The sequence below is a fragment of the Artibeus jamaicensis genome, unplaced genomic scaffold (assembly GCF_021234435.1).
Source record: "Artibeus jamaicensis isolate MK-2021 breed Jamaican fruit bat unplaced genomic scaffold, CSHL_Jam_final contig_559, whole genome shotgun sequence".
In the NCBI taxonomy this organism is placed as follows: domain Eukaryota; kingdom Metazoa; phylum Chordata; class Mammalia; order Chiroptera; family Phyllostomidae; genus Artibeus; species Artibeus jamaicensis.
Window position 1 is genome coordinate 7,683,279 of NW_026521887.1, and position 14,733 is coordinate 7,698,011.

A 14,733-nucleotide genomic window follows, 5' to 3' on the forward strand; every position below is an offset into this window, starting at 1 on the left:
AGTGCTTTCAATATACACAACCTAATTAAACCACTAAGATCTTTAGTTTTTAAGCACCAATAACACCTTGCCTTCCTTCACCATCCTATAGCCTATCAACCACTGGGAAGGGGAAGGAATTTACAGAAATTCTGAACCTTAGATATCTTGTTAATAACAAGAACTTTAATCAGCTCCAAGATACAACAAGAATAATGTCTAGAAACTAAATAACAGCTCTTGAGTTTGAAGGAAAAAAGTTCTATAAAATCATTTTAATTACATGTAACACTTTATAATAGTCTTTCAACTATCTCAAAGTATTTAAAAATAAAGTTTTTCATTAACAGAATGATGTAAAGAGGATGCGCAGTTTACAAATGAAAAAAGCAAAAAAAAAAAAAAAAAAAAAACCCAAAAGGAAATTAAATAACTTGCCCAAACAACAGAAAGAAAATTGGAATCTAGCTCTATCATTGACACCAAAAAATTCAGTGTAAATGATATGAAATTTAAAGTCATACAGAAACACTTCCAGTCAAGATGGAGGCATAGGTAAACATGCCTTGCCTTCTTGAACAACTACAGAAAAAATTACAACTAGACTACAAAACAAATAGTACCTAGAATAGTAAAAAAACTGAGCTGTATGGAAGTCTGACAAGCAAAGATTTAAAGATGGCACATTCATTTGGACGGGTAGGTGAGGCAAGAAGGGGCAGACACGAAAGGGGCAGTCCCACATCCATATGTGGTAGATAAAAATCAGGAGGGATATACCTCAGGAGCCACAGATCCCAGCCCCAAACCAAAATACCCAGCCCAGGGTTCTAACACCAGGAAGCTAAACCCCATAACTTCTGACTGTAAAAAACACTGGGGGTTGGGGCACTGTAACAAATAGCAGGATTCTTAGAAGACTCCTCTAAAGGGCCTGCAACAGACTTAGGACTTTCATTCCTTCTGGGATTCAGCACCAGGGCAACAGCTGGAAGAGCACCAAAGGCATGCGGGGAAAAAAATGAAGGGACTGGCAACAGGGCGAGTACCAAGAGACAGCTTCCTCCCTGGTAAAACTCTAGAGGCCAGTCAGAGGCACTGTCCCCTGAGGCCTCCCCGACACAGAGCTAGAGTGGCGACATGGATTATTCTGCCCTGGTGATTACCTAAGGCTCCTCACCATACAACTTATAGGTGCACTTTTCTATAATAGGCCACACTACTAAAACAGGAAGTCAACGCAGCTCTACCTAAAACACAGACACAAACACAGGGAGGCTGCCAAAATGAGGAAACAAAGAAATACAGCCAAAATGAAAAATCTGAACAAAGCTCCAGGAAAATAACTGAACAAAAAGGAGAAAAGCAAAATATCAGATGCACAGTTCAAAACACTGGTTATCAGGATGCTCAAGGAACTCACTGAATACTTCAACAACATAAAAAAGACCCAGGCAAAAAAAGAAGGCTATGTTAAGTGAAAAAAAGAAAAATCTATAGGGAACCAAGAGTGAGGGGTGAAGCCTAGAATCAATCAAATCAATGATTTAGAACATCAGGAAGAAAAAAACATTCAACCAGAACAGCAAGAAGAAAAAAAAAAAAAAAAACAATGATAGGCCAAGGAGCCTCTGGGACATCTTCAAATGTACCAACATCTGAATCATAGGGGTGCCAAAAGGACAAGAGGAAGAGCAAGATATTAAAAACTTATTTGAACAAATAATAAAATTTCCCTAATTTGGTGAAGGAAACAAACATATAAGGGAGCACAGAGTCCCAAACAAGATGGACACAAAGAGGACCACAACAAGACACATCATAATTAAAATGCCAAAGGTTAAAGACAAAGAGAGAACCCTGCCTGGTGTGGCTCAGTGGATTGAGTGTCAGCCTGTAAACCAAAGGGTCGCTGATTTGATTCCTAGTTGAGGCACATGCCTGAGTTGTGGGCCAGGTCTCCAGTGAGGGGGGCTGTGTGAAGCAACCACACATTGATGTTTCTCTCCCACTCTTTCTCTTCCCTTACCTCTCTCTCTGAAAATAAATACATTTAAAAATATTTAAAATTTTATTAAAAATTAATATATAAAAAGAGAATCTTAAAAGCAGCAAGAGTAAAGAAGAACGTTACCTACAAAGGAGTTCCCATAAGACTGTCAGCTGATTTCTCAAAAGAAACTTTGCAGGCAAGAAGGGACTAGCCAGAAGTATTCAAAGTGATAAAAAGCAAGACCTACAACCTATATTACTCTATGCAGCAAACCTATCATTCAGAATGAAAGGGCAGAAAGACTGCTTCCCAGACAAGGGAAGGTGTTCATCACCACCAAGCCATTATTATAGGAAATGTTAAAGGGAATCACAGAAGAAAAAAATATCAAACTATGAACATTAAAATGGCAATAAACTTATAGCTATCAACAACTGAATCTAAAAAAACAAACTAAGCAAACAGAGCAGAACAGAAACAGAGTCACACATATGGAGATCATTTGGAGGGTTATCAGCTGGGAGAGAAAAGGGGGAAAATGGAGGGTAAAGGTGCAAGGATCAAGAAGTACAAATTGGTAAGTATAAAAAAGATAGGGGGATGTTAAGAACAGTATAGAAAATGGAGAAGCCAAAGAACTTAATGTATGACCCACTGACATGAACTAAGCAGGGGATAGTTAGCAAGAATGGGGGTAGTGGGGGAGGGGGGTAAAGGGGGAATAATTGGGACAACTGTAATAGCCTAATAAATAAAATGTATTTAAATAAAGTCATATAAACTTGGCTATGAATCCAAACTCCTCTATTAACTAGGTGAGATCAATCCACTGGCTTCTAGCTCTTCACATGTAAAAGGAAAAAAATAATTCCTACTTTATGATTCTCATAACAAAATGCACTAGATATCAACTAACTTGAAATGTCAATGAAGAAAATGTGGAGGTGTAGCCAGGTAGCTCAGTTGTTAAAGCACTGTCCCAATACACCAAAGTTGTGGGTTCACTCAAGAAGCAAACAATGAATGCAAATATAAACAGAACACCATATCTGTTTCTCTTTCCCAAATCAATCAATAAAAATAAAAATAAAAATAAAAATAAAAAGTGGAGGATTCACACTCTTTGTAAACATAGGACCTATAATCATTAAAAACAGCTTTTAAATGTATATAAATTATCAAGTTGAACTATCAACCAATCAGAGTTGGTTCACTCATCAATTCTCCTTTGAAAAACATCTTTAACCAACTGGCCCCCAGGTCCCTCATCAAATCATTCCCTAAGTAGGAAACTTCTGGATGAAATTTTCTCACAACAAAATGGAAGAAAACAATCATTCACAGAAGTTCAAAGATCTACTGACTTTTTAAAATCCTGCACATCACTAATCATTTCTGAATGAAATGGGTGTCTGGAGTATGTGAACTTTCAACTATGTTGGCGTATAAACTCATGCTTTTCATTCAAAACTTAATCAATCTTCTTTAGAGAATAGAGTTTCTTAACTCACATCGATGTTCCTCTCCCTTTCTCCCTCCCTTCACCCCTCTCTAAAAATAAATAAAATCTTTTAAGAAAATGGGGATAATCTGTAAAAGAAAAAAGATCCAAAAATAAACAATGGTTCTGCTATCTAATTTTAACCAAATTAGAATAAAGTTAACTTTTCTCTATGAGGCAATTTTGGAAAATGTCATTGTATCCACTTGAGAATTTTTTACAAATGAACATACTTTTAGTCTCTTTAGGAATCAAAACTTTATATTTTGACCATTTTAAGTTATCTTTAAAATCACTTTAATTACATGGTAACTACAATGTAATAACACTAATTGTCACAAGAGAAACACAATCTCTTTAATTACCCACTCCCCCTCTTTTCCCTGAGTCTTTTATATATGCCTAGCAGGGAATTGAACATTTTCTTAAACAAGCCAAGTGCCATCCTTAGTGTTAATGTTCCATGCAGTAGAATCCTGTTAAAGAGGTCTTTTTTGCCTCCAAACATCATCACATTGGGTGTTAGAGCTTCAATGTATAAATTTTGGGGGCACACATTCAGTCCACAACACATAAAAAAGGCAGTAAAATATTAATGCCTGCTGTTTGCCTGTAGTAGGTACATTCTAAGATGACTGATGCCTTTATATAGTCCTCTCCACTAGTGAAGGCAGGATCTGTGAATATCATTCTTATGATTATGTTAAGTAATATGGCAAAGGTGAATTATATTGCAGAAACAATTTTGATACCTCATCAGGTGACTGAGTTAATCAAAAGGGAGATTAGCCTTGTGTTTGTGACCTAATAAGGTGAGCTCACCAAAAGAGAGACTGAGGTCATCCCTGAGGTCAAAGAGATTCTTCTGTTGGCCTTCCATAAACAAGCTTTCAGGATAAAAAAAAATTATGCCAACAACCATGTTAACTTAGAAAAGCAGCCTCAGATGAGACTGCAATCCCACCCAATACTTGACTGTAGTCTGTTAAAAATCCTGAGCTGAGAGCAACAAAGAGCCATGCCTGGACTTCTGACCCACGGAAACAGATAATAAATGTAGGAACATATGTGATGCGATTTTAAGCCATTAAGTTTTTGTTACTTTGTTAGCACAGAAAACTAATTCATTGCCACAAATATCTTATCTAGTAAACCATACCTAAACATAATTCAGAGATGGTAAAAGAGGAAAAAAGTTAAATATAGTTCTTTACACACATAAAGAACCAAAATTTATTTTCCAAACTAATTCTACTTATTGCTTTAAAAGGTGAGAATGGAATCACAAATTCTTGCCATGTAACAAATTCATTAGCTAATTTCTCATGAACTGCACTCACTGTTTGCTTTCTAATTGCTTTTCATGTTAGCTTACTCCAGCCTCTTTACCAAGTACAAGGAATAAGACAATGCTAATCACTTAAGTCCATAATTATTAAAGCCTAAATATTTCATGTTCAAGTTTCCAGAAAGGCCAGAAGAAGATGAAGGCAAAACCATAATCTGGTCACTTTCCCCAACTATCCATTCAAAACTTAAAATTTTTAGTATTTGGAACCACATTGAAAAACAGAACCACCCAATTCTAAGCCTACTATCAAACAACAAAATGACTTCCTCTAACCGAATGAACCTCACATCCTCGTATTCATGCCCTTGTAAAATCCCCACCGCTTAAGTGTGTGCTGGATTTAATGACTTGCCTTTCAATGAAAAGAATATAACAGAAGTAATAGGATGTCACTTCCAAGATTAATTTATAAGACCATGGCCTGTATCTTGGGTACACTCTCTTGGATTCCTGCCCCCACAGGCAGGGGGAAGACGGCTGGATGTTGTGAAGCATCCTGGTAGAGTGGTCTTAGTAGCAAGGAACCAGAGCCTGCCAACAACCATCTGAGTGGGCTTGGAAACAGACTCCCCTTCCCCACCAAGCTGAGCTTTTAGATTAAACTGAAACCCTGACTAACAATAAGCTGAGAAGAGATCTTGAATGAGAGGCACCCAACTAACTCACACACAGATTCCTGACTCAAACTGTGGTAATAAATGTTTATTGTTTTAAACCATGAAATTTTACAGTAATTTGTTAAACAGTAACAGCTACTAATACTCATCATATCATCAAATGTAAGCTAAAAACATTAGACGGTTTGAGGTAACAACACAAAAGAAAAAAAAATTAAATAAGATAAAAGCTCCAACCTTAAGCACTCTTCCTGAAAGGCCAACAATTTCACCATCCTTTGGCTCTACTACTGTAGTAGTATTCACATCACCACTTCCTGTTGTGTCAACGATATCAATGATTTTTGGTTTTCCATCAGATGTAACCTAAAAATTAAAGAAAATTAAAATGAGTTAAAGATTTAACTTTTTATGCTTAAAAGAAAGCAATGTCAATCCCCATGTGTGCACATGGACACATATATAAAACATCCCTCCTGGCTGGTGTAGCTCAGTGGATTGAGCAAAGACCTGTGAACCACACGATCGTGGTTCGATTCCCAGTCAGGGCACATGCCCGGGTTGCAGGCCAGTTCCCAGCAGGGAACACACGAGAAGCAACCATACATTGATATTTCTCTCCCTCTCTCCTTCCCTTCCCCTCTAAAGATAAATAAATAAAATATTTTTTAAAAACTCTAAAACCGAGGACTTCCGCCAAGATGGAGGTTTAGGTGGATGTGCCGTGCCTCCTCACACAACCAAGTTTAGGGACAACTAAATATTAGCATCAGAAAACACAACCAGAACACGGAAAACTGAACTTTTCGGAAGTCTGCTAACAACAAATTCTTCAGCCTGACCGGTAAGGGGCGAAACCGGCGTCGGGTGAGGAGTTACAAAGGAGGGCTCGGTCGACCCGGGCGCGGAATCCAGACGCGCGAATCCAGTCGCTCGGGTTCCAAACCCAGGATTGGACCTAGTGAGCGACCGAGCGACCCACCGGGTGAGCGACTACAGAGGAGACAGTGGGGAGGCAGTGCAGCGTGTTGACTGTTGTTGCCTAATTGCACGCGAGTGAGGGAGTGAGCGGTTGGACCGGCGGCGGCGATAGAGGGCGCCGCCATTTCCCGCTCTGACCACGCCCCCACATACAGCGTCACAACCCAGCGACCTGGGACTCCAAGGCGCAGCTTCTCCCACTTAAAGGGCCAGAACAGACCAAAAATGTCGCAGGGAGAACTCAAAGCCCCAGAGATAAATCTAAGTGATGAAGAAATAGCAAAACTCTCAGACGCACAGTTTAAAACACTGGTCATCAGCTTCCTCACAGATCTGGTGGATTATAGCCACAAATTAGAGAAACATATGAAGGCTAAATTAAGGGGAAATGAATGGAATTCCACAGGAAACCCATAGAGATGAAAAGGAAACTGGGACTCAAATCAATGGAGTGGCCCAGAAGAAAGCAAATAATGGCCAAACAGAAAAGAGTCAAGGAGCAAGAATTCAAAGAAATGAGGAGAGTCTTAGGAACCTCCAGGACATCTTTAAACGCTCCAATATCCGAATTATAGGGGTACCAGAAGGGGGAAAGACACAACCACCAGTGGAAAAACTATTTGAACAAATAATAAAAGAAAATTTCCCCAATCTGGCAAAGGAAATAGACTTCCAAGAAATCCAAGAAGCCCAGAGAGTACCAAAAAAGTTGGACTCAAGAAGAAACACACCAAGGCATATCATAATTACATTAGCCAAAATTAAAATGAAGGAGAGAATCCTGGAAGCAGCAAGAGCTAAGGGGACAATCACCTACAAAGGAGTCCCCATCAGGCTGTCAGCAGATTTCTCAAAAGAGACCTTACAGGCAAGAAGGGGCTGGAAAGAAATATTCCAAGTCATGAAATCTAAAGACCTACAACCAAGATTGCTCTATCCAGCAAAACTTTCATTTAGAATGGAAGGACAGATAAGGTGCTTCTCAGATAAGACCAAATTCAAGGAGTTCATCATCACCAAGCCCTTATTATATGAAATGTTAAAGGGACTTATCGAAGAAAAAGAAGTTAAAGAAACATGAACAGTGAAAGGACAACAAACTCACAGTTATTAACAACCACACCTAAAACGAAAGCAAACTAAAAGGACAGCTAGATCAGGAGTGGAAACATAGAAATGAAGATCTCAAGGAGGGTTAGCAACAGGGGAGTGGGAGGAGGAGATGGGGGAGAAGGTACAGAAAACAAGTAGCATAGACAGTAGATAGAAAATAGATGGGGGGGGGGCAAGAATAGTATGGGAAATATAGAACCTAAAGGACTTGAGACACATGGACATAAACTAAAGGGGGGTAATGGTGGGGTTGGGGGGGCAGGGTGGAGGGGAATGAAGGGGGGAATAGAACAACTGTAACAGCATAATCAATTCAAAAAAATAAATAAATTAAAAAAAAAAAAAAGGAAAAAAAAATCATCTGTACCCTGGCTGGTGTAGCTCAGTGAATTGAGCGCAGGCTGCAAACCAAAGGGTCGCCAGTTTGATTCCCAGTCAGAGCACATGCCTGGGTAGTGGGCCAGGTCCCCAGTGGGGGCCAAGTGAGAGGCAACCACACATTGATGTTTCTCCCTCCCTCTATATAAATAAATAAAAATAATAATAATAAAATAAAATAAATAAAAACTCTAAAACCCCCACCCCACCCCATAAACTCTGCTTTCCTTATAGAAAGAGAACTGTTTTAGGCAAAAGCATGACAACCCTAAGAAGAAAAGTCAGTCATGGAAAACACCACAGAATCCTTCAAGTGGTTTTATATATTTAGTTAACAAATATTTACTGAGCATTTACTATAGGTCATACTCCATTTAAGATGTAGGGGATATAGTAATGATTAATACACAAAAATCCCTGACCTCACAGATCTTGCATTATATAGTCAATAAACAGGTAAGTAAAAAACATAAATGTCAGATAGTGATAATTACTATTAAGAAAAATTAAGCAGGGAAAGGAGACAAGAAGTATAGGGCTTTTGATTTAAACCAGGATGGTCAATAAAGTTCTCACTGAAAAGGAAACACCTGAGAAAAGACCTGAGAACATGAGCTTGGGGGGAGACAAGTACAAAATTTTAGAGGAAAAATGTTTAATAATATTTATTAGATGCCACAATAAGCACTCAAACTTCATGTAAATCCAAATTCAAACTCAACACTAAAACTTGTTTTTCTCCAGGCTTTGCCACCTCAGGAAATCAACACAGAGACAGTTGCTCAAGCCAGAAACTTAAAATTCCTTCTCTCTTTATTTAATTTACCCCTCATATCAAATCTGTCAGGAAGTCCTCTTAATTCTACTTCTAAAATATAGTTTAAATCTATCGTCATTTTTTATTTTTATTACTAGTACCCTCCACTACAATCCTCTCTTGCCTTCATGATATGATGATGCCAGTGTCTCCTAGTGTTCATTCCTGGCTCCACAAAAATCAATAACAAAACAAATTGTATTACACCACTCTTCCACTTAACACCTCACCAGGGATTCACTGAGTGCTCAGTACAAAAACCTTTGCCAGATCTGACCCCTGCTACTCTCAGCCACTCATAACTCCAAGCACTCTGGCCCTTTTACAATTCCTGGAACACTCCAAACTTTTGTCTGCTTTACAACTTATTTGCACAGGGTTCTTCTGCTTAGAATTCTCTGTCCCTTCAGTCTTTCCACAGGAATTTCAATATTATCTTAGTTTTCTACTAAAATGTTACCCTTCAGAAAGGTTTCCCTGTGACTTCCTTTAAGTAGCTGCCATCCTAAACCTGATTATTCTTTCTCAGTGTACCTTGTTTCCTTCACAGAACTTAACTCAGTACATAATTATACAGTTAGGTGACTCCTCTATTCCCACTATTAGCAGATAAGCTCCATAGAGCTAGGACTATAACTATTTTATTCACCAAACCTAGCAGTGCCTATAGATACAAAATATATATTTAATTATAGGATGACCTGATACTAATTCCTCAGTATTAAGACTTATTTTCCTAAGGTCTAGTTTCTTAGGCAACCCATAAACTTTCATTTGGGCCATGATGACTGATACAGGTTAACAGTATTAGATTTTCATACTGTTTTGGTAAGAAAAATCACTTCTGGGATCTTCCTGGACTAGGGAATCTGTAGCATTCAACATGTATGTACTGAATTACCAGCAAGAATCATGGCTGATACAAAGAGAATGAAAAAAGAAAATACCTTACCCTCAAGAAAAAAAAAAGAATATAAAAAATGCCAAGTGTGACAAGAGCACAAAGCCTTCAAGCTCCTTTTCCACCTGGAGAATTCATGCTCCTTAAGCTTAGTGTCCCTTTCTGAGTCACCTGCCTCCCTCCCCAATACCAACTGCCCTGTCCTTAAAGCTCTTTAGTTAAGGTATACCTGAAAAGAGGACAGGGAAAGTCACTATATGGAGGAAACAAGGGTACACACTTTTTTTCTTTATAAGGCAAAGGGGTGGTTGATGGACTCCAAATCTCACTCCAATCACGTTGCCATCAAACATCCAGGGGCTAATAGCTTTGTGATGGGCTGTACAGCTGTGATATTTATGTATGGTAGTTCTTAATCTGGATGCTTATTCTTCAGGGGCTGTCTAAACAACTATTGCAATAGCACTAGGAACACAAATCACACCTATCATTCTCATTCAATGAGTAAACAACTTCAGAGACTTGAGATCAAGTAATCACAAGAGATCACTAACAAGTCAGACACAGATCCCTCTCATTAGCAACCTCATTATCAGTACGTGAGCAATGGAAGAAGGCCTAATGGGATTTAGTGGCTTACCATCTATAGTACTACTGGCACGGCTTTACTTATTAGGATCTCTCTTTCATTTCTTATATATGCAATTTTCTATTTATGTACTTCTTTTTTCACCATTAGGTGAAAACAACCACTGCACTGGAGATAATAAGACAAAAGAGGAAATTTAGAGTTAGGAAGAAAGGGGAGTGGAGCTAAATCACATCAGTAGATATTCTAAAAGGTAATGGAGTCAAGACCCAGCCTGGTTTCCAAGTATTAAGCAAGAGTGTACAGGTGATGGTAGAAGGCCTGCAGGCAGATTAAACTCTACCTGCAAAGAAAGATATGTGTTGGGAAAAGACCTGAAATATTTGGGTGAAAGAAAAAGAGTGATATGTTCCAGGTTAGAGCACAAAGTAAATGTGGATATGGACAGAAAAAAATGATGAGATAAGAACTGGGGCTATATGAGGAGGTAGAGTTGGATGGTAAAGGGCCACATACATGGTTCAAAGTTTTGGATTTTTATGCAAAGGCAATTAGGTTGCCAAAACAGCTTTATTTTATATTAGACCTTAAGCCTTGTATTTTATATTAGACCTTAAGCCTTATATTAGACCTTAAGAGCAAATGGAACTTTTTTTTTAATAAAGGAAAATAACTTTGGCAATGTAACACATGGAAGCTACACTGGTGGCTAGGGATACACACTGGCTATTGCATATTTATTTCCAGGTCCAGTCCAAGTACCATCTCTCATCTGTAAAGTCTGATTGGTCTAGCTCTAATTGGTCCTCTCTGATCAATCTCTGTAACAGAGACTGCCGGACTACAGTATTTTTTCCCACAACATTAAGCTCCTATCAGATACCTGAATATTTGCTGAGGAAAGATTTAGTCATTTATGTGATTATTACTCTTGTCATGCTGTCCACTCTCCCAACAAGCCCACACAACTATTGAACAAAAGAGAACCAGGCCCAAGGCAGTTACCAAAGAATAAGACAGTCCACTGTGTTCTTTAAAGTTTTCATTTGTGCCACTAGTCCTCTATTTAGACCCCACTAGGCTTTCCAAACTTCCACTTTGGCCTCTTCCTCCCCTATTTCACTCCTTCCCTCCTTTTCACTTCTATCCACTTTCTTATCTTAATGAGGTAGGTATACATAGATATACAAAATTAATTTGTTAAAGATAAGGTAAAAAAAAAAAGTCACTATGTTTGCAAGCCATAAATCTCTTAACTAACCATGTTTAGGTCAACCTCTCAAGAGTTAAAAGTTGTTAGAAGAATTATGTTTTTATTTTACTTCAATATTTCATTGTTTAAACATTTGCTATTACATGCATATTTATCTTTCAGATAGTTGGGTGATTTAAGACCCAGCATACACTCCTTTAACTAAATTTCTTTGCTTTAAAAAAGTAGTGTTTAACATATTAATTATATGTGACACTTGAGCACTTAAAAGAGTCACATGTAATTAATCTCAATCAATTTTCATAATGACACTGTGGGATGAGAGTTACTTTACAGAGAGTTAATGAAATAATTTGATGAGCAGACATGGGAAATTCTACAAAAGTATTTTTACTAAGACAGCACTCCTCCAAACTCTTCTGATTCTCTTATTATCCCGACAAAAGACCCAGTGAACCACTTACCCAGCTATACTCCTCCTACTTATCCCCCCAAAATTAAACATACAACACAACAGAATGGAAAACATTACTAATCTGTAATAAAGCTTCAATGATATGAGAGCTGTTTTAAGTCTTCAGAGTTTTTAACATAACTGTACCACTAGAGCTACCAGGAGGGAACTCATCACCTGTTCCTCTTATGATTCACCAAAGATGCCTGGCAGGACCACCATAGGATGTACTGTACTCCAGAATGCTGAAGAATTAACAGGAGGAATCAGAGAGATTCTATACAGTCAGACTAGTTCCCTTTCCCAGCTTAATTACATTCTAATTTCCAAAATGCTACCTCAAATGTTGGAGAGCACAATAGAGGGTCCAGAGGCAGGAGAAGTATGGGGGAGGGAGGGGAGATGATTATTAAATTTCAGCGTTTAGTATAGAAAGAAGGATAAGATACACAGATGATGCACTGAAATGAGAGATTAGCATACAGGAGTTGATCTTGAACAAGATCAGTGAAATTTTATTACTGGATTTCAGCAACAGGCTAAGGCTAAATTTACAAAAGTCAAACTTTGGATACTTTAAGTAGAAGATGCTTCAGAAGAACATCATTTAAAGTTACCCTTTAATATGGTACCTTGATCTAAAGGTGTCTAAGGCAAAACTAAATAATTTTTAAAATTGTAAATAAAGTATGTTGTCTTATATTTGAAGGCTAAAAAATTACAGAAGTATAATTTAATACAGTCTGAAGTTCGCCAAAACCAAACTAAAAAACTAAGACATGCATTTCAATGACTCTAAATAAGTACACTGCAGAAGATGATTTAAAAGTAGAATACATAAACTACCAAAGGAAATAATTCCGGAAGTTGACCGAGTTATCTTCATGAAACCCAGCTTTCGTGTTTAAAAATAAACAATCCTTTCCAAAACCAAATCTCCCTAACTCAGCAATAAAAATAAGTTCTGATAGGTCATTTGCCCCTCCCCCCGCAACATATAATAAAAATTGTAAAATCCTCATTTGAAAATAGGCACGGGCTGGTGCAGGGGACACGAGGGATCAGTGGAGGAAGATAGTGTGACGGAAGGAGCCGGAGGGCCCGGGCCTGGCAGCGCCTAGGTGGGAAGGGGCTTCCTGGGTGAAAGGCAGATCCACACACCCGACCAGCCGCAACCGCCACTTTTGTCTGGGCCGGGATCACCTCCCAGCCCGGGTGCCCGGGCTGGGGGCCGGGGTGCCCAGGCTGGGGGCCACGCGCCCCTGGCACCCCGCCCGGCCTCCGCGCACGCTCTGCCCTCTACCTCCCTCCAGCACCCAGCTGCCGCTCGGCCTCGGAGTGGGCTTCGGCCTCCGGGCTCGAAGGCTACTCCCCTACGAGGCCAGGGCCCGCCGGCCGCCCGAGCTCGAGCGCCCCACGGCTACCGCACCTGCATGCCCGGGGCACCGGGGTCAACCCCAGTGTCCAGGACGGCGATGAGCACCCCTCGCCCGTCATACTCCGGGTAGCGACAGAGAAAGGAAGCGGCCCCGGTCTCTTTCTTGGGCAGGAGGCCGTGGAAAGGGAAGGGCTCCTCAGTGGCAGCGGTAGCCATGAACGCAGGCCGGAGGACGACGAAGAGGCAAACTGCCAGGCTGCGCGCGGAGCAGCGGCGCGAGGACACCCGGGCTGCCACGGGCCTGGGCGGAGGCGAGGGGCGGAACCTGCTGGCCGCCAATCCCAGCCCGCACGGAGGAGGTTGGCCAATCAGGCTCTGTACGTAAGCTAACGGCGCTCCTCCTGGGAGCGCCGCTGAGTGTTTCCCCGGCCGCAGTGAAGGAGGCGGAGTCGGAGATACTGCTGGAGGATTCGGTTCTGGAACCTGGATCCTTAAAGAGGCTCGCCCTGGGAATTTTTAGGAGAGAGCCGGCCTCCAAGCAAAGAGTTCGTGATTCCCGGACTTCAAGCTCTGCCCTAACGACGGGGAAAGAAATGAGCCAACATCCTGGGGTAGTGGAACGCGCCCCCACCTCCCACGCTGCAAGTGATGGTTTCCAAATGAGGTTGTGGAAGAAACTTTTCTGTCTCGGCTGAAGAAGCCCAAGCCAATCCGAAGAAAGAGGGTCAACTCACGCATGTTAACCCAGTAGTAGTCGTAGGGTATCAGCAACATGCCCGGACATAAATTTTGAATGAGAGTTCTTCGACTCTGTGGTGTATATTCATTCACCTGCAGGTGCTCAGTGTAGCCCTTTGGTCAGGGCAAGGGAAGAATAGGGTGGGATAGGTCTTAGCTTCAGGCAACAGAAAGTGGGTTTTTGGCCCTTCAGTCCTAGTAGCCAGCCAGTAACAAAACATGAAATCCAAGTAGGGTCTTGGCTGATACGACTCAGTGGATTGCGATCCACGTTTCTCTCCCTCTCTTTGTCCTTCCCTTCCCTTCTCTCTAAAAGTGAAGAGAGAGAAAGAAGAGGAAAGAAAGACAGTCTTAAGAAAGAAAAAGAAACTGAAGTGGCCCCTTCTGTTCTCATTGCTTACCCGTAGCTTTTGGGATTTCTGAAAAACTTTTTTTTCTCTTAAAATTGCAGTTCTTGGCTGCTTCTTAAGTTTCTCCACTCAATTACTGAGCCATAATTTGCAGTTTTTCAGATTTACAGTGGCCACTATCAATTGTTCCATGATGCACTAGGGGCCCTTTAATGATATATACATCTGTATTCATGCCAGGATAATCTTAATGTGTGTGTGTGTGTGTGTGTGTGTGTGTGTGTGTGCGCGCGCGCGCGCGTGCATGCCAAAGATTTCTTTGACAATCCGGTGAGGTTTATGGGTTCCTTCTCAGAGCAATGCTCTTTTTTAAAGATTAT

The 14,733-nt window shown here is 40.3% G+C and overlaps 1 protein-coding gene across 3 annotated transcripts in view; it reads right to left on the reverse strand.

Annotated features, from left to right (window-relative positions):
* The window catches only part of TPP2 (tripeptidyl peptidase 2), a 105,125-nt gene extending 91,561 nt beyond the window's left edge, over window positions 1–13,564 (reverse strand). For all 3 annotated transcript variants that reach the window (XM_037143621.2, XM_037143622.2, XM_037143623.2), the window contains exons 1-2: window positions 13,317–13,564; window positions 5,679–5,807 (exon numbers count right to left, since the gene is read on the reverse strand). In XM_037143621.2, coding sequence (XP_036999516.2) covers window positions 5,679–5,807; window positions 13,317–13,481 — 294 coding nt within the window. In that variant the 5' untranslated portion in view covers window positions 13,482–13,564. The remainder of the gene's footprint in view (window positions 1–5,678; window positions 5,808–13,316) is intronic.
* Between the last annotated feature and the right edge of the window lie 1,169 nt (window positions 13,565–14,733).